The sequence below is a fragment of the Sorex araneus genome, chromosome 9 (assembly GCF_027595985.1).
Source record: "Sorex araneus isolate mSorAra2 chromosome 9, mSorAra2.pri, whole genome shotgun sequence".
Classification (NCBI taxonomy): Eukaryota; Metazoa; Chordata; class Mammalia; order Eulipotyphla; family Soricidae; genus Sorex; species Sorex araneus.
Window position 1 is genome coordinate 16,405,285 of NC_073310.1, and position 24,589 is coordinate 16,429,873.

Below are 24,589 nucleotides of genomic sequence, written 5' to 3' on the forward strand. Positions count from 1 at the left end.
TCCTTTCTCATTCCTACAGTTCAGTAATATTCCACTACAGCACTAGAGTGCAGGATTTAGTGCAAGGCACCTGATCCCAGTTTGATCCCCAGCACCACAAAGGGTCCCCCAAGCACCACCAGGAGTGACCCCTAAACAGAGTCAGAAGCAACTCCTGAGTTCAGCCAGATATAACCCTCAACCCTACTTCCAGGGCAAGGATAGGTCACATTTTATTAACCCATGCACCCATTGATGGACACTGGGATTTTTCTACCTTTTGGCTCTAGTGGAGAGATCATTCATGCATATTTTTGTTCTTGAAAATTTTTGCTATTTTCAATTTGGAGGCATGTCTACCTGGGAGGGGAAATGGGTGGGTCCTGTGAGGACTAACTTTTGAAGAAACCACCCCAAAGCCCCCCACACTGTCTGCACCATTTCACATCCCCCAGCAGCAGCGAAGGGGTTCCAATCTCTCCACATCCTCACCACACAAAGGCTGTTTCCCTTGGTTTCTTGCATGTGCCACCCTTGGGGCTACAAAGTGGGTATCTCATTGTGGTTTCAATTTTTATTTCCCTTAAGACAGCTAAGGCATGGGATTTTCTCATGTGGTTTTTGGTCAACTGTCTTCTTTGGAGAAATCTCTATTCAAATCCTTTGCCGATTTTAATTTTTATGATTTTGGCTGCTCTAGTAACGGACAAGATAGCAGATTCGTTTCAGAAGGGACAGAATGACTCAGTATTTGTAAATACTGTGAAATGTTCACCACCTTTGGTCTAGTTAACATCCACCCATTCCGGTTTTGGTTTGATTTGGTTTTCTCTGCTGCTGCTCTGGGGTTACTCATGGCTTTGCACTCAGGAATCACTATGGGCAGTGCTCAGGGGACTACATGGGATGCCGAGGACTGAACCTATGTCAGCCGCAAGCAAAGCAAATGCCCTGTCCCCTGTACTATGACTCCAGCCCTACATTCACCCATTTTTAGTAGAGTAAAAAGCCTTTTTATGCCTTTGCATCTTTGCTTTATAAACACCCGTCCCTTTCTTGGGGTATGCCTCACTCTCTGAAGAGTGTCTTTTGATAGGACACTTGCCTTGTGTGCGGCCAAATCAGGTTTGAGCCCCAGCACCCATCACGCTCCCCAAGAACTGCCAGAAATAATCCCTGAGTGCAGAGCCAGTAGTAACCCCTGAGAACTACCAGCTGTTACCCAAAAATACAAAACAAAAATAAATAAGAGCTATCACAAATAAAATTTATGGGAAAATTCTTCATTTCAGTGATGTTCATTGACTAAACCAATATCAATCATGAATAGGTATCCTGTAAGTACGTAGCAAAAAAAAATTATAAAAAAAAAGGAACAACAACAAAAAGCCCTAAGTGTTATTTCTGTAAGAAAAATTATTTTACCTTCCAAGAGTTTTTGACACGATGTACTCATCTCTTAATTCCTTAGGATACACAGACTGATCATCCACAGTCAGATCAAAAAATACAAAAACTAAGAAAAAAGAAGAGAAGTAGGACTTGTTAATTTCATTAAAGCCCCTAAAATTTACTGAACACATGAATTCTAAGACAATTGTTGTATTTATCATTTAACTGTAAAGGAATTGTTTAGCTAACAAATCACATAACTTGTAGAAAAGGTAACAGTCAAATTTAATTTTTATGGAAAATACAGCATTATTCTCATCATAGTAAAGAAAATCCATAAATAAATGCTGAACATATTTCTTGATGTCAGAATATTAATCAATTGTCTTAATATCTGTCCAGGTGGACAGATCTGTCCAGATCAGAAAAAATTCAGTCCAAAAAGCAATTAGTTTGAGACTAGAATAAAAAATAGTGGTTCCAAACAAGTAAATAAATCACTGTATCACTGTTATCCCATTGTTCACTGATTTGCTCAAGCGGGCATGTTACTGTTCTTGGCATATTGAATATGCCACGAGGAGCTCTCCAGGCTCTGCCCTGCGGGAAGGATATTCTCGGTAGCTTGCTGGGCTCTCCAAGAGGGACAGAGGAATCGAACCCGGGTCAGCCACGTGCAAGGCAAACTCCTTACCTGCTGTGCTATCGCTCCAGGCCAAGTAAATAAATATCCCACTAAAATTTAGATCACAGATCATCATACTATATTACCTTCTCTTAGCTATTTATAACTTTCCATAGCTATTATTTTATACACCAAACCATTTTGAACCTACTTGGAAATAACACTTAAAAACTGTTTTCCCTCAGGGATCAAAGCAATCGTACAGCAGGTAGGGTGCTGGCCTTGCATGCAGTCAACCCAGGTTTGATCCCCAGCATATCACATGATATGGTTCCCCAAGCACCACCAAGAACAATTTCTGAGTGCAGAGTCTGGAGTAAGCCCTGAGCATCACTGGGTATGGCCCCCAAACAAACAGCAACAAAATTCCTTTTATTTCTCCATTATTCAAAGAATAGCTCAAAAGAAGAAAAAACAAAGAAATCTTCTCATTTAATAATCTAACAGTGCATGTTAGGTTGTAGGCCAAGCCTGCAGTCTGTTATCAAACATTTCACTTCGACAAAGTTATCTGTGTAGAAGCGACACATGTCTAACTTTGCAAAGTGGCAAATTTGCATCTGTATCCTTAAAGAGTGAAATTTGGGGGCTAAATCGATAGTATAGTGGGTAGGGTGCTTGCCTACAGTGGGTAGGGTACATGCTGCCCACCTGTATTTGATACCTGGCACCCCATATAATCCCTGAGCACTGCCACGTAGGATTCCTGAGCACAGTACCAGGAGTAAGCCCTGAGCACCAGCACAAAAATAACAAACAAAAGAAAACACACTATGGGGCTAGAGAGACAGTACAGAGGGTAGGGTGCTTGTACTGTATGCTACAAGCGGGGCTCAATCCCCGGCACCCCATCCGGTCCCCCAAACATCACCAGGAGTAATTCCTGAGAGCAGAACCAGGAGTAACCCTTGGGCATTAAGTAGCATGACAATGGGGCTTTAAGAGATTCTGGATCCCCAAATGTCAAGGTCGACTTCAGGGGTTGCAAACTCATGTGAAATAAATTTGCCCAAACATTCCAGGAAGGTGACACCTCACCACAGACCAGGCTGGGCCAAGGAGTGTAAGACAATGTGGAGCAGTGGAGACTCGGGCAGAAAACACATCTGTTGTGTGAATATTCTTTTGGTAGGAGGCGCTGAGACAAGGATCTTGAGAGAAATTGGAAATTGCGGAGGATCATGAGCTCGCTCTGGCCCTGTGACAAAGGAAGAGCATCCCATGGTCTCTTTTTATTTCCTATCCTATGGTACAACAACTCTAATGGGCTCAGTACAGTGAAGCCATCCATCAGGGAAAAAAGAAGTTATAGGAAGAACATCAACATGGAGACATCAAGGCATACATTGTCTGTCATGACTGCAAGCCAAGCGGTTACAACCTCCAGAGAGGAATGCAAGGCCAAGCTTTCTGGCACCATGGGTTACAGCCCCTAGTACCTGGGGTGAGAAGGGGAGTGTGAGCGTGTCTGCATTTCAAGGCCAAGCTAGTTCTGGGATCTGTGAGAAAGGCAAGACTGCTTCGTGGTTCTACTAAGAGTTAGGTTAAGGCTAAAGGCAGCTAAAGAAAGAGATGTTAACCCTTTCCAAACCAGTTCAGAATCTCGCCCATTTTCATAGGGTCCGTAGTCCTGCCCATTTGCGGGTCAGTTTCCATGGACTCATCCTAACAATCTGGTCAGGCACCAACGTACATCACCCCATCTAAAAGAGTCCGTCTGTCGCTTCAAACCCCCCAATTATGGGATCACAGCTTCAGTATGAAAAGATACCCCACTTTTCAAGGTAGGCTAGATTTTCATGTTAAAGTACATATAGAAGCAAATGTGTAGCAAAATGCCAATAAGTCTGGGGACTAGAGAAATAGTACAAAGGTTACAGCACTTACTTGCCTTGCATGCAGTCAACCTATGGTCCCCTGAGCACCCGCAAGAATGAACGCTGAGCACAGAGCCAGGAATACAGTCCTCAGCGGAACTGGGTGCGGCCCCTCCACACACCTCCCCAAATCAACATGCTGAATGCAGCCTGTGGAGTCCAATGTGATCTACTTCAATCAGGGCCTTGTTTAGTCTAAGTGACACCTGCTCAGTTAGAAGCGCTGGGCCAGGGAGAGAACTCAGAAAGCCAGTGTGCCCTGCACACTCCGTAAGCCTAAGGCCGGCACTGCACAGTCCCCTGAGTACAGGCCGGAGTAATACCCGAGCACTGACAAGGGTGTCCCAGAAAAAAAGGGGGAGAAAAGAATTACAAGAGATGTCCCTTGGATGGAACAATTAGAAAAAGACAGCTCACAGCTGGGGCCGGAGAGATAGCACAGTGGGTAGGGCGTTTGCCTTGCATGCGGCCGACCCCCGGATTCGATCCCCGGCATCCCATATGGTCCCTCAAGCACTGCCAGGAGTAATTCCTGAGTGCAAAGCCAGGAGTAACCCCTGAGCATCGCTAGGTGTGACCCAAAAAGAAAAAAAAAAAAAGAAAAAGAAAAAGACAGCTCACAGCTGAACATGTGAAGGGCAGGCCAATTTCAAGGCTTTGTTGCCCCTTCAAATATGTGCTCATCAACATGTAGGAAAACTCTCTGGCTACCCTCTCACTATCAGTGGAGGAAAAAAATAACAGAAATGGGGCCAGGGAAATAACTCCAAGGGCTGGTGCACTGGATTTTTGCGTGCAGAAATTGCCCAAATTTGATTCAAGACACTGAATAGTTTCCTGAGGACCAAAGGGAGTGAACCTCACCCTGTCCAGCCTGCAGCAAGCCAGGAAAGCTCTCAGGCACTGACAGAAGAGGCCCCAAAACAAACCAAACACTGAGTCACTCTTAAAATATGAAGTTCCTGGGTGTCAGTCTGAAGACCGACTCCATGAGAATTTCCTGGGCAGGAATGTCTGTTTTCTGTGTTTGTCTGTCTTGGAGCCACACCCCATGGAGATCAGGGCTTACTCCTGGCTCTGTGCTCACGGATCACTCCTGATGGAGTCAGGACCATAGAGGGTGCTGAGGATCGAACCAGCATCAGCAGATGAACCCGCTATACTAGCCTCTCTGGCCCCTGGGCAGGAAATTTAAACCCCTGGAATGAAACTACTGGACCAGCACTGCCAGAGGAGTGCCTGTGGGAACCTCTATTTTTAAGAGGTCACCCCCCCCCTCCAAACCAGTCAACCTTCTTAGATGGTTTGGAGAATCTTGTGGTTTTCTGTTTTTGTTTGTTTGTTTGTTTGGGAGGGGGGTCACACCCAGCGATGCTCAGGAGTTACTGCTGGCTCTGCACTCAGGAATTACTCTTGGTGCTTAGGGGACCGTATGAGATGCTGGGGATAGAAGCCGGGTCAGCCACGTGCAAGGCAAATGCCCTACCCACTGTATTGTCTGTCACTCTGTCCTCTGACTTTTTTTTTTTAATGAAAGAAGCAAGCATTCTTTCTGTGTAACTAATGCTACAGAAGCGAGAGATACAGCCCAATGGGCTAGTGTATAAGGAGGCTCAGCTTTAATCCCGACATCACATGGTCCTCAAGCTCTGCAAGGAGCAACCCAGAGGCCTGGAGGCAGAAAGAGCCCTCAGTACCACCAGCAGCAAAAGCAAATTAAAAAATCTCCTCAACTCCAATGTATAGAAGACTGAAATGATTAGAGAAAAAAAAAATTGCAATGAACTAAAACCTTTTTCACCTGCAAAATGGGAATGCTACTTGTACATTATGCGTTCCACATTTACCACAGAAAGCTGAGTCAGGAATTACAAGCAAGTCCAGTGGGCAGCGTCGCACACAAAATGAGCACAAATATGGGCTAGAGCAATAGTAGAGCAGGTAGGGCTTTTGCCTTGCATGCGGCTGACCCGGGTTCAATTCCCGGCATCCCATATGGTTCCCCAGCACTGCCAGGAGTGATTTCTGAGTGCAAAGCCAGGAGTAACCCCTGTGCATCGCTGGGTGGGACCCTAAGAGCCAAAAAATAAATAAATAAAATAAGAGCACAAATATAATTCACCTGACAGCCGCTGGCTTTTAACAAAGCCTTAAGAAAAACCTGTCTTGCTGAAAGTCATTCATTAACTAAAAAACACAACTTAGGTCTGAGCCGAAACTAATACTAACCAATTTGCTACACTCCTGACAGCAACAATGTGACCAACTCACTAGACTCCGGACAGCAACAATGTGAATTTCCCGCCCCCCTTTTTTTTTTTGGTATTGAGCTGGGCTGGAGTGATAGCACAGCGGGTAGGGCATTCGCCTTTCACGTGGCTGACCCGGGTTCGATTCCTCCGCCCCTCTCAGAGAGCCCAGCAAGTTACTAAGAGTATTGCGCCCGCATGGCAGAGGCTGGCAAGCTACCCGTGGCGTATTGGATATGCCAAGAACAGTACCAAGTCTCACGATGGAAACACTACTGGTGCCCACTCGAGCAAATCGATGAGCAACGGGATGACAGTGACAGTACTGAGCTGCTGTTTTATTTTTTCATTTTTTTAAACCTTTTTAATTAAATTACTGTGAGATAGACCCTTACAAAGCTGTTCATGATTGGATTTCAGTCATACAGTGTTCCCAACATCCATCCCTCCACCAGTGTACATTTCCCAACATGTGTCCCCAGGTTCCCTCCCATCACCCCCACCCCCACCCCATCTGTCTCTGTGGCAGGAGCTTTTTTTCTCTCTCTTTCTCTCTCTCCTTTCGGGCATTGTGGTTTGCAATACGGATACTGGAAGGTTATCAAGAATATCCTTTTGCCTACTTTTAACGCCCAGTTCTTGTTCAGTGTGATTATTCCCAGCTATTAGTGTCATACTGTAATTGGTTTATCATACTATAATATGGTAGAGAAGAATATGGTCTCTTCTCGGGGCCAGAGCGATAGCACAGCGGGTAGGGCGTTTGCCTTGCACTCGGCCGACCCGGGTTCGATCCCCAGCATCCCATATGGTCCCCCAAGCACTGCCAGGAGTAATTCCTGAGTACAAAGCCAGGAGTAACCCCTGAGCATCACTGGGTGTGACCCAAAAAGCAAAAAAAAAAAAAAAAGTAATATGGTCTCTTCTCTATCTTACCTACCCTCAGCCCCACATACACTTGTGGTTAGTTCCAAACACTGGCCAGTCCTCCTAAGCCCTGTTTCCCATGGACATGATATTAGTCTTCTAATACATATATATACATATATATATATACACATATATATATTAGCAAGCCAGGAACATAAAATCAGATTACCTTTATTGGTGCACACTGAGAGTGCAATTTCAGAATTGTTATTCAGAGGAAGGCGTCTTCCTTTCCCTACAAGCTCTTTATTTACAAAGGTTCCGTTTCCACTGTGATCCTCTATGTACGCGATGTAAGAGTTTTTCGGTCCCATTTCCTGAAAGAGAGAACATGTTAATTCAAGAGTTTTAACAGTGGCGGCCAGGGATGTGGTCAGTGGAAGAGTGTATGTCTTGCATGTTTGAGGCCCCTAGTTCAGGCCCAGCACCACCAAAAATACAAATAAACCAAGTCTTCATGCAGGAAATGTACAATGGGAAAATATCTAAAGGTGATGACTTTTACCAGTTCCAAGTCCCAAATTCAAGAATATTTGTCACTTGGGGCCGGAAGTCCAGTGGGTACGGCCCTTGCCTTGCATGCAGTTGACCTCGGTTCAATCTCCAGCATTTTATGGTCCCCTGAGCCCATCAGAAGAAATTCCTGTGCTCAGAGCCAGGAGTAACCCCTGAGCACTGTTGGGGGTGACCCGCAAACAAACAAATACATGAATTATAAAAAAAAAAAAAAAAAAAAAAAAGATTCTTGCCACTTACCCTGAAAATCCGAAAGTGCTTCTTGCTATAGGTCCGGTATATGTCTGTTCTTTTCAGCAGTGGCTCATCAAAGCAGTATTCACAGCTTTTGTCCCTCCCAAACCAGTAGCTGTCATTAACACACTCTGTAACACAAAGCACACAGAGCTGCTGACTGCTGTGTATCAAATACCTTTCAAAATCGGTCCTAAAATCTACACGGAGGGGGAAAAAAGGCCAGAGGACATCAAAATTATAAGTCTGTTTATCAAGATCTTATAACATGGGCCAGAGAGATGGTTGACGGGTTGACTCATGGTTTACATCGAGGAGACCCAGGCTTGACCTCCAGCACTGCAACAGAAAAGGGAGTCGCCCCAAGAACAGCTGAGTGTTGCCAAAAATAATTTTTTTAAAGGAGCTCTGGAGAGATAGTGCAGTGGGTAGGGCATTTGTGCAACCACCCTGGGTTGGATCTTGGGGGACACCCCCTAGGGTCCCCAGAACTCTGCAGGGATTCCTGAATGCAGAGCCAGGAGTAAGCCCTGAGAAGTTTTGGTGGTGAGGCAGGCAGGTAGATAAGAAAGGGCCCAGGGCAATGGAATTCCTGGAAAGTTAATAAAACCAAGAGCCCTGAAGCTGCAAAACAGCTCACCTGTGAGCACAGGAGTAAGGCCAGATAAGACCTACCTGGCGCCAGTAACAGACCCTGAAGAGGCTGGACCCCTACAGAGAAGACCAACTGCAGCAAGAGACAGAGACTGCAATTAAGGACTTGAAGGAGATAAGATTCACCAAAAACTTCAAAGCTCTTCCTGACCAACCCTCACCTCTGGCAGGAAACCCCAAACCTAGGGCAACCCTAGGAATATCCATATAAAAGGCGATCTGAAAGGCCCTTCTAAGCTCTCTCCCTAGAGGCCTCTGAAAGGCCCTTCAAGGCTCTCTCCCTAGAGGCCTCTGAAAGGCCCTTCAAGGCTATCTCCCTAGAGGCCTCTGGAGTCGCCAGCATACTCTCTCCCCTTCCTCTCCCTCCTTCCCCTTCCTAAAAGTCTCCAAATAAAATGTTCTTCACTGTCTCCTCCAGAAATGCTTTTCAGTGAAACAGGACAAATCTGGAAGGCCTACATAAGGCCTAGGACTGGCTCTCCTTTCCTGCAAAGAGCAATTCCTCACTCCAGCTCTCAGAAATACAGCGATGGGGATCAACTCCCACGCAGAGACGACCAAGTGGCATCGGCAACCTGGTGGGGCTGGCAAGCTCTGGCCAGTGCCACCCAGGCGCTCATCCCAGACAGGCTTTATCATTCCTGGACATCGCCGGGGGTGACTCCAAAACCACCACCCCCAACAACAAAAAAAGTTGTCCGAGGGGCGAGGGAGACAGCTCAAGCATCGAGACATATGTCACGCACGACTGGACCCGAGTCCAATTCTTGCACTTGCACGGCTGCCCAAAAACCCCCAGAACTACTGGGGCTCAAGCTCTAAAAAAGAAGGAAAAAGGAAAAAGAAAGTATAGAAAGAAATGCCAACTCCATGACCCAGCGATTCCACTCACTTTCTGCCCCAGAGACACCTGCCCCAGACCACACAAGGACACCACCACCAGAGATGCACATCGCCACCCGGAAACCACCTTGGGAGTGATTGACGGGGAAAGAGCAGGGGCTCTGTGGACGGTGCAGAGGCAGACAATGCCTGCTCAAGTGTGAGGGCCCAAATCCAAACCCAGACGCTGCCTGCAGGTGCCAAGAGAGCTCTCTGCAGTCCTGAAATTCCAAAGGACATATGAGCACCTGTGTTCACGACCTCATAATTTACGATAGCCAAGATCTGGAAATAACCCAAATGTCTGACCACAGGTGAATGGATAACAAAATTGGGGGTCTGAGAGAGAGAACAGCAGGTAAGGCACGTGCCTTGCATCTGACCGACCCTGGTTCAATTCTCAACACTGCATTGGGTCCCCCAAGCACTGCCTGGAATGACACCTGAGCAGAGCCAGAAGTCCCGAGAATTACCAGGTCTGGCAAAAAAATTTCAAAAAGCAAAAAATAGCAGTGCTCCTACATTAAAAAAAATAAAAAAGCAAAAGCAAAAAAAAAATAAATGTTCAGGGGGCCAGAGCGTTTGCTTTGCACGTGGCCAAGCCAGGTTTGATTCCTGGCATCCCATAAGGTCCCCTGAGCACTGCCAGGAGTAATTCCTGAGTACACCTCTCCCATCCCCCACAAAAAAATGTCCACCGGAGAACTAATGTGATTCCAGTTAATAACGTAATATTGGGGCCAGAGCAATACACAGTACAGCAGGTAGGGTGCTTGCCTTGCACTCAGCTGGCCCAGGTCCTATCCCTGATAACCCATACGGTCCACCGAGCCCTCCAAAGGTGATCCCTGAGCACAGAGCCGGAAATAAACTCTTAACACTGCGAGGTGAGGCCCCCCAAACAAAAACCAAACCATAATAATGTAACATATAGTTGAAAGTTGTTGGGAACTAGATCTGAAAAAAATTAAAATGATAATTATGCGTTGTGATGGAAGGGTTAGCCAGTATCATGGTAGTAATCATTCTTTAAATATCAAATTAAAAATAAATAAATATCAAATCAACTAAAATAAATTCACTGAACAGGAGTCAACAAATCATTTTCCCCATGATGAAGCTACAGAATGGAGGTTCTGCAGCAGCTTTCAATGGGGAAGCTTCTCGTTATATGACAAACGTTTCCAGTTTGCATGAATCTGCCTCTCTCTCTGAGGCTCAGGCCTAAAGCTCGCTCTCAGACGGAGAGCATCCTGCAGAAACCCAACTGATACTTGAAGGGGATCCCCAGCCGCTGAGAAGCAGGGTAGCCTCCAAATGGCCCCACTGTTCCACAGTCACTGCCTTCAAACGCCCCCAACACCCTGAGCGTATTCTTCCGCAACAGTTTTCTGCACAAACCCTCGACTGCATCACATCTTACCCAGATTGGAGAATCCGTCCTGCAGGGCCCATAATCGAGCCCAAGACACGGGGGCGGGCTCCTCGGGTTCCTGGTCCTCGGGGATACTGGCGAGTTCCTGTGTGGATACTGTGTCCAAGGAGCTCAGTGTCCCCGAGCTGGACTGGGAGGACTGGCTGGGTGTGGGCGCCGTGCTGCCCGAGGAGCTGGACGTGCCCTGAGACTGTGAGGAGGAGCCGTGCGTCTGGGAGGAGGGGCCCAGGGGCAGCAGGAGGCCGCCGGGGGCCTGGGCGGCGCCCGCCCCGCCACCCTGGCACTGTGAGGCGCTGCTGTGGGGTTGCTGATGGTCTACATCCGTCTCGTGAGACATCACCACCTCAAAACAGGACAAGGAAACAATCAGAGCGTGCGTTTCAAGGGACAAGACTTCAAAAGTCTGTGAGTGAAGAACAAGGGGGCTGGAGAGAGAGCACGGAGGGCTGAGCTCGGGCTTGTCATGCAGGAAGCCTGCACTCAATCACCAGCACTGAATAGTCCCCTGAGTACTGCAAGGAAGGAAGCAAGGACAGACCACTACCCCACCCCACCCCACCCCACCCCACCCCAAGCACTGAACTGGGAGGAGCCATGGAACACCACTAGGTGTCGCCCAAACACTATTCCCCACCCCCACCCCAAGACACCAACAAAAAGGGAAGAATGAACTTTCTCTTTTTTTTTTTAAACGGAAGCCAGAGCTACAGAACAGCATATAGGGGCGCTTGCCTAGCAGGCAGCCAGACTGGGTTTTATCCCAGGCATCCCATACGGTCCCCCAAGCCCTGCCAGAAGTGATCCCTGAGCGCAAAGCCAGGAGTAAGCCAAGAGTACCACTGGTGTGACCCAAAAATCAAAACAAACATTCTTTTTATTTTGGGGTTTGGGGTCATACCCAGTGATGCTCAAGAAACCACATGGCACAAGGGCTCACACTCAGACCTCCAGTATCAAAGCTTGTGCACTGATCCTTTGAACGACTGCCCCAGCCCCAAACATCAAATCTGTATCTCTGGGCCAGAGAGACTGTACACTGGGTAGTCTCCCAAGCAGCTGACCAGGGTTCAAATTCCAGCACAGCATACGATCCCCTCAAGCCGCGCCAGGAGTGATCCCTGAGCACAGAGCCAGGAGTAAGCTCCGAGTTGGCCCAAAAATCCATACATGAAAAAATAAATTGAAAGAAAATTTTATACTTTTGAGCTGAGATTTTTATCAAATCATTTTCACCATCAGTTTTCTGATAGTCACAAATGACTAGAAGAAAATAAAACCCGAAAAAAAAAATTAGGGGTCAGGCCAGAGCTATAATACAGCAGGTGAGGCGCTTGCCTTGCAAATGACCGACTGAGGTTGGATCCTGGTACCTCATATGGTCCCCTGAGCACCACCAGGAGTGATTCCTGAGTGAAGAGCCAAAGTAACTCCTGAGCATTGCTGGTGAGTCCCAAAAACCAAAATAAATAAAAGGTAATAGAGCATATGTCTTCCCTGTGTGAGGCTTCAAGTTTAACCCCTGCCATCTCAAATACTAAAAAGAATAAAGGCCAGAGAGATAGTCCAGTAGGTAAAGAAGGCATCTGCCTTGCACAAGGCAGTCCTTGGCATTTCAAGCAGTACCCCAATCACCCCCAGGAGTGATCCCTGAGCACAGACCTAGGAATAAGCGCTAAGCATTGCTGAGTATGGCTCAAAATATATATATGGGCCAGAGCAATAGTACAGCAAGTAGGGAGCTCACCTTACACACGGCCGACCTAGTTGGTTCAATTCCGGCATCCCAGAGCACTACCACAACTAATTCCTGTGCACAGAGCCAGGAGTAACCCTTGAGTATTGCCGGGTGTAGCACACAAACCAAAAATATTAAAACACACACACACAAAAAAAAATTAAAAATGAATCATGTGATGAATCGTTAAAACTGTTAATAGAAACTGGGGCCAGAGCAACAGCACAGTGGGTAGGGCGTTTGCCTTGCATGCAGCCAACCCGGGTTTGATCCCAGGTATCCCACATGGTCCCCCAGGCACCTCCAGGAGTAATTCCTGGGTGCAAAGCCAGGAGTAACCCCTGAGCATTGCTGGGTGTGACCCAAAAAGCAAAAAAAAAAAACAAAACCTGTAAATAGAAACATGATAAAGTCATAGTGACTTAAATTCCTAATCTTAAATTTTTTTATTTCTTTTTGTGCTGCCCAGGGCCAACCCAGGGCCTCACCCACGTAGGGCAGTGTTCTCTACTGCTGAGCCAAATCCCTGGCCTTTAATCGGTTTGGGTTTGGATTGGGGCCACACCAGCAGTACTAGGGGCTTACTCCTGGCTCTGTGATCAGGATCACTCCTGGCAGTGCTGGGGACACAGGTAGGGGGCCCCATGTGTTGCTGGAGATGGAAGGGGGTCTGCCGCATGCAACGCAAGCACCTTAACCTAGTACACTCTCACTCTCACTCTCTACTTCCCTCAACCTCATTCTAAAAATATGTTCTTTAATTCCCTCTTGTTCCCCAGGAGAATATAATAAACATGGGTCCGACATACTGCATTTGCTCAGCTTTCCAGGTACTTCCTGTTGTTTGCAGAGCACACCAGGAAGAGGGTACAGAGGAGTCCCACACTCTGGCTTTGTCCTGTGCCACTTTTTGACTTCTTAGGCCTGAAAAATGCCAAAAAGACAGTGTGTGTGTGCCAAGTATTAGCTGCTATCATAAGTCACGATATATAAGGATCCAAAAGATCAGACCACAATCGGCCTCACCCAGGAAAAAAAGGTACTGGGCATTTCCTAATGAAAGTGTCACCACTCATCCTGTTTATTGTTTGTTTTTCAGTAATAGTGGCACAATTTAAAAATAAAACGCTTTACATAATGGCCACACCCCACTATTTCGCAAATAAATAAATAAATAAATAAACCACTTGACATAAAGTCTGAAAATACTATCTATAGAGGTGTGGTTACAGGCAAACAGGTCTGGAGGCTAGACACCTAAATCAAATCTTCATAGCACCTCTAGGTGGAGCGCAACTCCTCACCGTGTCCATTTCCTTAAAGGAAATAAAAGGTAGATAAGACCTGAAGATTAACTTAGATGATGCATGAATGCCCCTCCCTCCAGCAATGTTTGATACCTGGAGGGCAGAATTCCAGTCTCAAAGAACCCAACACCCAGAAACATGAAGCATGATCACTCTTGCCCCAGACACGCTGAATAATTCCTGTCTCCAGGGCTTCAAACACTCAAAATCTCCTTACAAGTAAGTAAACAACACGTGTTTTTTTCAAATGGAGATACTGAGTAGCAAGTATCTACCACACACACTTACTTAGGGGCACTCCCGGGGGTTTCCTCTTACACGGAGCAGGGCTGTTTCCAAAGCCTGTACCTAGCAGCCAAGAGTGGATGCCCAGTGGGCATTTTCAAGACTGAACCTAATGTATGGTAACAATTACCAACATACAGTTATTTCCAAAGCAACTTTAACTGACTCTGAAAGTCACAGTGTTTTTGCTTTCATAGTCTGGGCCAGTTTCAGCTTGTAAATCCGGAGGGTAGGGGGAGTGGATTTCACCACGCATGTTCCCTACAAAGAAGGAAGAATCTCCCAGGCATTTCTCAAGTCCTCCCCACCCCCTCCCAGCTCAAAACCAGACGAGGCGGAAGCTCGGGATATTCTGCGTGCACTAAAGCCCTGCGGACGGGACTCGAACCCACACGCACCCAAAAGAAGTTTCCCCCCACTATGACTCACCGCGTGAGCCCACCTGAAGCGGCACTTTCCTAGCAGCCGCAGCCAACAGCGTGGCGCTAAAGCAGCATATACAAACTCCACCCTCCACCAATCAGAACGCCCCTCCTCCGCGGCGCGACCAATGAAGAGCAGCGGATGTCGCCGAGCACGCGCGGCCGCGATGCCTGCCGGGAATTGTAGTTTAGAACGAAGAGCGGGACACAGGATCCAAGTTTTCCCCTCCGAGTGATCCCGCCTCTCCCCAGGCCTCCAGCCAATCAGGAGCCACTCTTCGGTCGGCCGCGGCTCCCGCTTCTGCCCCCTCCGGTGACCGCTGCTAGAAAATAGGCCGCGGGCCGGATGTCGGGGTGCTGGGCCGGGGCCTTTCTCCGGGCTTGGGCGTCGTGGCCCGCGGGGATTCTGAGAAGGAGACCGCTAAGCTGCAATGCTGCTGCGGCCCGGTGTTGGAACTGCGGCGAAGCGGGGGGCGCGGCGCGGGGAGATGGGTTCTTCTGCCCGCGGTGCCACTCCCTGCAGCCCCCTGACCCCACTCGGGACTACTTCAGCCTCTTGGACTGGTAACACGGCCGGGCGACAGGGTCGGCGGCGGCTGGCAGGGCTGGGGGCCGGAGGTGGGGGGCCGAGGACCTTGGGGAAGAAGGCGGAACCGGTAGGAGACAGGTGGGCGGAACCCTACAGAAGGGGGTGGGGAGAGACCGCAGGGGAGCGGGGCGAGGGATACGGAGGCGGGAGTGGGCGGGGAATGGAAGTGAGCGGGCATTGAGGGTGACTTAGGAGCGAGAGTACAGGGCTCGGGCACTTGCCTTGCACGTGGCTGGCTCAGCTTCGTGCCATCCCAGACACCCGCATATGGTCCCTCGAGCCCCGCCAAGGAGTGGATCTCAGCACAGAGCCAGGAGGAAGCCCTGGTGTCACCCTAAATCTAAAAAAAAAATTAGAAAAAAAAATTAAACACCATTCTGGGAGGCGTTGTATGGGGAAAGTGCAAAAAAGAGGAACAGGATCCCCCAGTGGATCTTTCCAGCTCCTCCCCCTCCCCCTCTGCCCTTCCGATGGTTGAGGAGTTCTCGGAGTGAGACCCAGCATGCTGCAGGTAAAGAAGGGGACAGGCTGAAAATTAAGGGAAGGAGGAAGAGGGGCTTGGGAGATGGCCCAGTGGGCTGGTGCAACTGTGATCCCAGGGCCTGGGTCGTCCCTAAACACCACAGGGGTGCTCTCCAGCCCCCCCCCCCCCCCCCGCAGGGAGTAGAGTTTTGGCGGGGAGGGGGCATAGCCCCACCTGGCACTGCAGGCTCTGCCCCCGCCCCCCCAACCAAAAAAATAAATAAGTGGAAGGGGACTAGGGAGGTGATTCAAAGGCCTGGAACTCCTGCTCTGCATATAGGAAGTCTGGGTTTGATCCCAGCTCTGCCAGGATTGATCACAGAGCACTGAACCTGGAGCAGTCTCCAGCACTTCCAGATGTTGCCCCCCCTCCCCACTTTACCTCCAAAACAAAATTAAGTGGGAGAAAGAGATGAAGGGATGTGTGGCTTGAAAAGACAAGTTTGGGTTCGGAGCAGTAGTACAATAGGTATGGCGCTTGCTTTGGATGCAGCTGACCTGGGTATGATCTCCGGTGTCCCATATGGTCCCCCCAGGAGTGATTCCTGAATTCAAGCCAAGAGGAACCCCTAAATATCACCCGGTGTAGCCCAAACACCAAAGGTGAAAAAAAGGAAAAGAAAAAATTGGCCCAAGAGCAAAAAGAAAAATGACAAGGTGGACTAGAAATGCCCTTAGATCCAGGACAGCCCCCCCAGCCCCCCACTGAAGACTCATGCTGGGCTTTCAGGTTCAAGCACCAGCTTTTCCCACCGCAGAACCACTGTTCGATCCTTTTCTGGCCCTTGGTTGTCGTCGTTCTTCAGGGTAGCTCAAGTGCCATCTATCTCCTCGTCCACATCCACCACTGTCTTTGACTTTATCCTGTTTTCTGTCACATCATCTATATTCTGAAATTATCCATCTCGATGTTTATTGTGCCTTGCCCTCATGAGAGCAGCAAATAGGCCCCCAACTCCATCGATATGTGACGTGACTTTCCCTCCCCCCACCCCATTCTCCTTCCAGCCACCGTTCCTTCAGAATTGACACTGGGAAACTCCAGCATAAGTACCAGCAGTTACAGCGTCTTGTCCACCCAGATTTCTTCAGCCAGAAATCTCAGGTAGTCACCAGCCAGGCCCAATCACACCAAATCATGCTTGAGCCTGGGGTGGAGCGCCTAACCCTGTGATTGCGGGTGAGCAGACGCAACTGGACACCCGGCCCCACCCTGTGGCCGCGTGACCCCAGCCCCCCAGACCCTAGGCCTGGCTTTCTCCCCACTGAGAATCACCCACTGAAATGAAGCAGCATCTTGTCCTACGTCAGCTTTTGCTGGTTCTCTTCCGTAGGCGTCTGCCCAGCAGTCTTTTATGAAACAGTTGGCGAATGTCAGGTGGCTCACGTGGATGGTAATACGCGTGTCTTCCTCTCTACCAACAGACCGAAAAGGACTTTTCAAAGAAGCACTCGACCCTGGTGAATGATGCCTATAAGACCCTGCAGGCCCCCCTGAGCAGGGGACTTTACCTTGTAAGGTGATTTTCCAGCCCTTTTCTGTGTGACTGACAACCTGGCCTCCATCTCCCTGTGAGACGACTGTCCCCTGCTGTTGAGCAGCCATGTGCCTTGGAGCTGGGCAGGCAGGACCCCAATGGGAGTTCACGGCAAAGACAGTAGGCAAGGGCCAGGGTGATGGTACAGTAGCTTGGGCACTTGCCTTGCACCTGGCCAACCTGGGTGTGAGCCCCGGCATCCCATATGGTCCCCCCAGCACCGCCAGGAGTGCAGAGCCAGGAGTAACCTCTGTGCATCACCAGGCGTGGACCCAAAACAGTGACAACAACAAAACATCAAGATACCACACGAGCCTTTTTTTCATTTTTTAATTTGATCAGCAGCCCTTTTTTTTTTTTTTTCTTACCATCTGAAGAACTGGGTGATGACTCTTAGGAAAGAGTTTTTTTGGTTTTTGTTTTTTCAGAGGTGGTGAGCTGCTGAGGATTTAGAGTGGGAACTTTGCATACCTCTAGCTCAACCTCCTGAGGGGAGAAGTAACTCCAGCAGGATCCTGCAGTTCCCAGCAGCTGAGGACGTTCACTTCCCAGCATTCTTGTGTCAGTTCCAGAGGTCAGCGCTGTCCTCTCACACCTTCATGATGAGGACAGAGAAAGTGTTCCTTTTTAAAATAATTTATTCATTTTTTGTTTTGAGGCCACATCTAGGATGCTCAGGATTACTCCTGGATCTGCACTCAGGAATTACTCTTGGCAGAGCTTTGGGGAACCATATGGGATGTGGGGCTCGAACCCAGGATAACCACGTGCAAGGCAAATGCCCTGCCTAGCAGACGTTGCTTGTCAGTGGTATTCCAAAGTGTGAGTGGCACTTGCGTAATGCTAGACATCATTTTTTTGAACCCAACTTCTTTCTCTTGCTTTATGCCCCACCAGCTAAAGCTCCGTGGAATAGAGATTACTGAAGGAACAGATTATAAAATGGACACACAATTCCTCATGGAAATAATGGAAATCAATGAAAAACTCACAGAAGCTCAAAGTGAAGCTGCTATGAAAGAGATTGAGTCTGTTGTCAGAGGTAAAAGATAAAATGCCACCAGGTGCATTTGATTGCTATCAGGAATAGATGTACGTTGTTGAGTGGGAAATTAGCATAAAGACTGCAATATGTCTGGGTCATTCTAATAAATCAAAGAGGTTTTTCCGCAATTGAATTAAATCCAATTTTATCTGGAAATGAGATTTACAACTAACTTTCTAACAGGCGAGCCTTAAACTAAGATCATAGCAATTTGCAGGTTTTTCGGCTCTGTCCCATCGATAACACCATTTAAATTATTGTCTCTTGAGGAAAAATAGCCTCAGAAGTTGGTGGAAATGCCTGAGATATAGCAGATATAGAGCAAAGATGGATGTTTTGATCCCATCTTGCTTCTTGCTTTTGCTTTCTACTTTATTCCATAGCACCAACAGTTTATGGGGGGGAGGGTGTGTGTGTGTGTGTGTGTGTGTGTGTGTGTGTGTGTGTGTGTGTGTGTGTGTAGGGTTGGGGGGAGAGAAATTTGTTTCAAGGAATTGACTGGTTGTGGTGGCTAACAAATTTTAATACATAAGGCAAACCAACAGGCTGAAAACTCAGTGAAAACATCTCTAAAGTCTTGGAGGTGAAATTTTTTTTTTGTCCAGGAAATGTTTTTGCTCTACATGCCTTGAGTTGATTATATAAAGGCTCTCCACATTATCAAAGATTATCACTTTTACTTAAAGTCAACCTTTTTGTCAGTGTTACTCACAGCTACAAAATACCTTCACATCTCAGCCAAACAACTGGGCACCATAGGCCAACCAGTTTTACACACGAAATGAACCATGCTGAGGGCCAGAGAGAGAGCACAGGGGGTGCTTTGCTTGCCTTACCAGTGGCCAAACCTGGTTCAAATCCCGGTGCTACATATAGTTCTCTGAGCACCACCAAGAGTGATCCTTCAACACATCCAGTCCAACTACCCCTCCCTCCCCATACTGCCCTCCTAGAAAAAAACAAAACAAGTAAACCATAATGTATAGAAATGCATCAAGGCTTATTCCAACTGTTTGCATGGCTACGGTTTCGCAAATGTTTGTGGTAGGCCCACTGTGGATCAGGCAGCGTACATGGCATTGAGTCCTGAGCAAAATGATACTCCTGGGCCTTTGTGGTATTTACACATTCCAGTTCAGTGTGCCTAGCATGGAACTCCTGAGCATCTCCCCTCGTTTTCCCCAGAACTTGGCCCTCTGCCAGTGCTCCTTTCCTGAGAGAATGACACAGCCCAGTTGCACACATCCCAAACCCTGAGGAAGCAACCTTCATGGCCTCTTACCTAATCTTGAAAGAGGACCTCAAATGCCCCAAGTTCATCCATCCTTCTCCATCTCCACCACTAGTACCATGCTTTCACCTGAATAACTGTGGGAGCCCTTGATGGATCCAGCTAGACCTTCAAGGCACATCTAATGTGTACCTCTGCCATCTGTCACCATGGGGCCTTTGGGATATGCAGATCTAATATGATCCCAGGCCTTGCTTACATTTGATTCAGTAGCAGGGCTGTGGGTATGTCTCAAAAGGCTGGAGAATTTGCTTTGCATAAAGGAATCCCAGATTTGATCACCAAGATTTGAGCACCTCCAGCACCACTAAACTCTTTTATTTGGGGAATGGAGGGGATCAGGAGACAGCCTGGATAGGGATGTCACCTGGCAATGCTTAGGGATACTCTTGGCATGACCTGGATTTGATCCCCAGAACACCACCAGGGGTAATTCCTGAGTGCAGATCCAGGAATAACCCCTGAGTATTGCCAAGTGTGGCCCCAAAATGAATAAAAATAATTATTTCCTACTAAAAAAAAAAAAAAAGTAGAAAAAAGTGGCTGCTCCTTTGCTTCATTTGACTTCTGTCCTTTTTTGTCATTTTTATTGTTGTTTTTCTTTATTTTGAGCTACACTTGGTTGTGCTTAGGTCTTACTCATGACTCTGTGTTCAAGGATTCCTCCTAGCACCTCAAGAGACATATGGGGTGCCAGGGATTGAACTCTGATTGGCACATGCATGGCAAATACCCAACCTGCTATACTATCTCTTTGTCTTCCGACACTGTCTTTAAGGACAGCATGACTTACGCGATTAGTTTTCCCAGGAAAGGTGTGTGATTGACAAGTGTTTGGCTGATCCCCTGTCCTCCTTGTTAAACTCTTGGCTGGAATCTGGAAGCCTCAGGCTGGTAGCGATCATCAAAGCCTTTTCTCATTCCTGATTGGTTTGTTCTTTATGCCCCTCAGGCTTTTCATTGGTAGAAAAGACATCCCATAACTGGGTCAGCCACTCCTGCCCTGAGCAGAAACTGCTGGTCAAGGGACAGTCAGAGACCAAAGTTATGACACCTCCCTGCCATGTTGTCAAACCAGTAAGATGACAAAGTATTATCTCCAAACCATGATTGTTTAAGTAGAAAAGTGAAGATAACGGTTTTTCTTTCACAGAGAAACAGAAAGAATTGACTGACTGTGTGAGCCGAGCTTTTGAACAAGGTACTTCCTTTCTTTTTTGACTTTCTTTGATAAGAGGTTTATTCGATAATAGCTATGTAACCCATCCTATGATAGACACATGGGAGAGTATAAAATATACTTGAGTCTGCTTCTTTTTTTAAATTTTATTTATTTATTTTTGCTTTTTGGGTCACACCTAGCATTGCACAGGTCACACTCCTGACTCATGCGCTCAGGAATTACTCCTGGCGGTGCTTGGGGGACCATATGGGATGCTGGGAATCAAACCCAGGTGGCCGCATGCAAGGCAAATGCCCTATCCGCTGTGCTATCACTCCAGCCCTGAGTCTGCATTTTTACCTTTTAAGTTTTCATATATCTGGATGCACCAGTGATAGCGCAGCAGGTAGGGCGTTTGCCTTGCACGCGGCCGACCCGGGTTCGATTTCTTTGCCCCTCTCGGAGAGCCCGACGAGCTACCAAGAGTATCTCGCCCTCACGGCAGAGCCTGGCAAGCTACTCGTGGCGTATTCGATATGCCAAAAACAGTAACAACAAGTCTCACAATGGAGACGTTACTGGTGCCCGCTCGAGCAAATCGATGAGCAATGGGATGACAGTGATACAGTGACACAGTGATACCTGGATGCAGAAACAAGTTGGATGCTCAAAACAGTGCCATGACTGCGCAAGAGTAAGTGCGAGACAGTGCTCCCCTTCTCTTTCCGTGAGTAGAGATGAGACGAGGGAGGTGGGCGGGAGCCAACACAGTCAGCACGTGGCCCAGCATATGCCCCTTTCTTCTGCAAAGCCCAGGAAGGGAAATGCGTGCAGAGCTGTGCCCAGATGACACCGGTGAAGTGTTCATCCTCATCTCACCTGGATCACCTCATTGCACCTGGCTCTCAGGTCAAAGAGACTGCAGACTGCAGTATCTTTTTCTAATCAAAACACATACACACACACACACACACACACACACACACACACACACACACGCATGCACGCACACAAAACAAAAACACATTTTGGGCCAAAGAGATATAGTTTAGGGGTTAAGTTGCTTGCCTTAAAAGCAGCAGACTCCAGTTTCTAGACACCATTAATGGTTCCCTGAGCACTGTCAGGAGTGAGCACAGAACAAGGAGTAGGCACTGAGCACAGCTGGTGTGACCCAAAAATAACAAAACTAAAACAAAATCCACAGAGGGACTATAGATTAACAGCTCAGTGATGCTCAAGAGGAGTTTTAGCATCAGGTATAGAACTCAGGATCTTAAGCTCGTGCCCTGACCCCTGAACAATCTCCCCAGCCCTGAAAGTTCCATCCTTAAGGAAGAGCAGAGGTGAGCGGGGGCTCGGTGGAGTCGGATGTGAAAAAGCTGGCGAGGGTTGTTGGCTCCTGGGGAATGCAATCTGACTTCACCACCTTAGGCTCCTTCCCCCCCAGAGTCTGGGAGACAGGGGGGCCCATCTTCTGGGATGAGTAAAACAAACATGAAGAGACAGTAAGATGAGACACTCTAAACACTGTCATTTAATTTCTCTCTAAACACTGCAAATTCATTTCTCATCCTGCTGCCTTTGTCAAGGACTAGCTGAACCATCTGCTGGAGTCTTGGTAATGGAGGCGGTTTGCTGGTTTTGCCGGATGACATGACCCATTAGGCATTTAATGAGGAACAGACTGTACTTTATAAACCACTCGATGCTAAAAGTCAAGAATTCAGCATCAAAGCCTGGAGCGATAATACTGTGGGTGGGATGTGTGCTTCGCAGCTGGGTGACCTGGGTGACCATTCCATGTGGTCCCTTGACCCTCCCACCACCACCCCCTCCGCCACCAGGATTGATCCCTGACCACAGGGCCAGGAATAAACGCTGAGCGCTGCTGGGTGTGTGACTGAAATCAAGCAACAACAAAAATAATGGTGGAAGTGGTCAATTTCATGGACGTCAATATCACCACAGTTTAAATTGTTTATAAATAAATTAACTGAAATAAAGAAATAAAGCCTGTCCTTGCCACACCAAGCAAGGCTTTGGTGTGCCCTTTGCAATTGCATCCCCTTCCATAATAACCACTCCTGAATTTTTGCATCAACTCTTCTGCGTCGTTTAAACCATAGATGAATAGAAAGGAATTGTGTTTACTTGTGCGTATATCTAGGGAATGGGTCCTCAGCCTTGGCACTGCCCACACTTGGGGCCAGATAGTTCTTTGTTGTGGGGGCCCTGCTCTCCAACACCTGGAGTCAGTGCACATCCCCATTTCTGACCTCCGGAAATGTCTCCGAGGTGGCCACCCTGGGCTGGAGAGAGAGTACAGTGAGTAAGGCTCTGTTTGCTTGCCTCGCACCCGACTGACCCAAGTTCAATCCCCAGTATCCCAGATGGTCTCCCAAACCCAGAGCCAGGAGTAGGCCCCAAGCACTGCCAGGTATGGCCTAAGGCCCCCAAAAAAACAAAACAGATACTGCCAAGCCTCCCATTGAGTGCAAAATCACCCTTAGCGACCCACCCAGCCCTCTCAGGGCATCATTGCAGGAGACTGGGAGCCCCTGGCACTTGCTGCTGGACCTCAGGACCCAGCGCTTCTGCACCCTTGTCAGAATTAGATCACCAGACTTTTCTGCTTGGGGCCACGCCTGGCAGTGCTCAGGGCTTACTCCTGGTTCTGCACCCCGCCGGTCACTTTTGGCGGGGCCCAGGAGACCATATGAGGTGCACCTTCACTCCAGCCATAGGCAGGAAAGTCTTAATAGTTTCATAGGGGTGATCTCCCAAGTGCTCAGGCCTAGCACTGGTGCAGGAGACCGCCAGGGCCACATCCCTGTGGTCCTGGGGAGTCTAATCCCAAGCCTGCAGCTCGAAGGGAATGTACTACACCCTTGGAGTTGTCTCCGTGGCCCCCCAAGATCTCTTCTGTTTTTGCTTTTGTGCCACACCTGGTATGCTTATTTTTTTTTTAATTTTATTTCTTTTTTTCCCTTTTGGATCACACACGGCAATGCACAAAGGTTACTCCTGGATTTTCTCTCAGGAATTACTCCTGGCGGTGCTCAGAGGACCATATGGGATACTGGGAATCGAACCCGGGTCAGCCATGTGCAAGGCAAATGCCCTACCCGCTGTGCTATCGCTCCAGCCCCTATGCACCTTTTTGATTAATTCCTTATTAATTCCTTCATCCCCTTAGCCAGCCAGATGTTCTCCCTCTTAGTTTAATTCTTGCTTGAAATGAATCCTCACATTAATGTCTCTTTATTACAGATGATTTTGAAAAAGCCAAGGAGATTTTAACAAAGATGAAATACTTTTCCAATATAGAAGAAAAGATCAAGTTAAAGAAGATTCCCCTCTAATTCCCCTAATTATAACATTTGAAAAATAAAAGTTCCATGTATTTTTTTTCTGGCTTCTGCTAATTGGAATTAGAGTTGCTGTCATTCTTGGGTCATTTTAATTAAAGCTTGGATTCAAGCATTCATGAGCCTTTATTATGCTGCTCATCTACTTGAGGGTAAATTCTGTATGTTATTCCACATCTACCTTCCAGGCTAAGCTTCTTAAACTTTGAGGCCATCTGGGTTCACATCACCAAATGAAGGAATCATGAAAACTTTAGATATGGTAAAAATTTCAAAACATGGAACCAGGGCTGGTACAGCAGGTAGGATGCTTCCCTTACACTCAGGTTTTGTCCCTAGCACCCCATACGGTTCACTAAGATCCATCAGGAGCAATTCCTGAGCAAGGAGTAAGCCCCAAGCACCAGCAGGTATGATCCCAAAACAAAACAACAAAAAATGTAGAACCAAAAACTAAGCCACGATCAACTACTGGGCGGGAGAGATACA

General features: G+C 47.7%; 2 protein-coding genes across 7 annotated transcripts in view; one reads left to right on the forward strand and one right to left on the reverse strand.

Annotated features, from left to right (window-relative positions):
* The window catches only part of CHEK2 (checkpoint kinase 2), a 43,815-nt gene extending 29,076 nt beyond the window's left edge, over positions 1–14,739 (reverse strand). Inside the window, exons 1-6 of one of the 2 annotated variants that reach the window (XM_055147503.1) lie at positions 14,603–14,739; positions 13,378–13,492; positions 10,822–11,176; positions 7,869–7,993; positions 7,282–7,429; positions 1,405–1,495 (exon numbers count right to left, since the gene is read on the reverse strand). In XM_055147503.1, the coding sequence (XP_055003478.1) occupies positions 1,405–1,495; positions 7,282–7,429; positions 7,869–7,993; positions 10,822–11,170 (713 nt within the window). In that variant the 5' untranslated portion in view covers positions 11,171–11,176; positions 13,378–13,492; positions 14,603–14,739. Of the gene's footprint in view, positions 1–1,404; positions 1,496–7,281; positions 7,430–7,868; positions 7,994–10,821; positions 11,177–13,377; positions 13,493–14,589 lie in introns of both variants that reach the window. The other variant, XM_004615614.2, reaches the window with a different exon arrangement.
* Positions 14,740–14,807: 68 nt separating this feature from the next.
* HSCB (HscB mitochondrial iron-sulfur cluster cochaperone) lies at positions 14,808–24,175 on the forward strand. 5 transcript variants are annotated; one of them, XM_004615615.2, is made up of 6 exons: positions 14,808–15,146; positions 16,702–16,798; positions 17,119–17,208; positions 18,129–18,273; positions 20,721–20,768; positions 24,003–24,161. In XM_004615615.2, exons 1-6 carry the CDS (start codon positions 14,929–14,931, stop codon positions 24,092–24,094), a joined length of 690 nt encoding a protein of 229 aa, XP_004615672.1. In that variant the 5' UTR covers positions 14,808–14,928; the 3' UTR covers positions 24,095–24,161. The 5 variants fall into 5 exon arrangements, with proteins under 5 accessions (XP_004615672.1, XP_055003479.1, XP_055003483.1 ...); XM_055147504.1 differs by having other exon boundaries at positions 14,865–15,249; positions 24,003–24,173; XM_055147507.1 differs by lacking the exon at positions 16,702–16,798 and having other exon boundaries at positions 15,009–15,146; positions 17,119–17,213; positions 24,003–24,175.
* The last annotated feature ends 414 nt before the right edge of the window (positions 24,176–24,589 follow it).

What these genes read in the sequence shown, in the direction of transcription:
- HSCB (XM_055147504.1), top strand. Translation starts at nt 15,014, where the DNA reads ATGCTGCTGCGGCCCGGTGTTGGAACTGCGGCGAAGCGGGGGGCGCGG. An exon ending in TCTTCAGCCAGAAATCTCAG is followed by an intron (nt 16,799 to 17,118) that starts GTAGTCACCAGC and finishes CTCTACCAACAG; the next exon opens with ACCGAAAAGGACTTTTCAAA. An exon ending in TGAGCAGGGGACTTTACCTT is followed by an intron (nt 17,209 to 18,128) that starts GTAAGGTGATTT and finishes ATGCCCCACCAG; the next exon opens with CTAAAGCTCCGTGGAATAGA.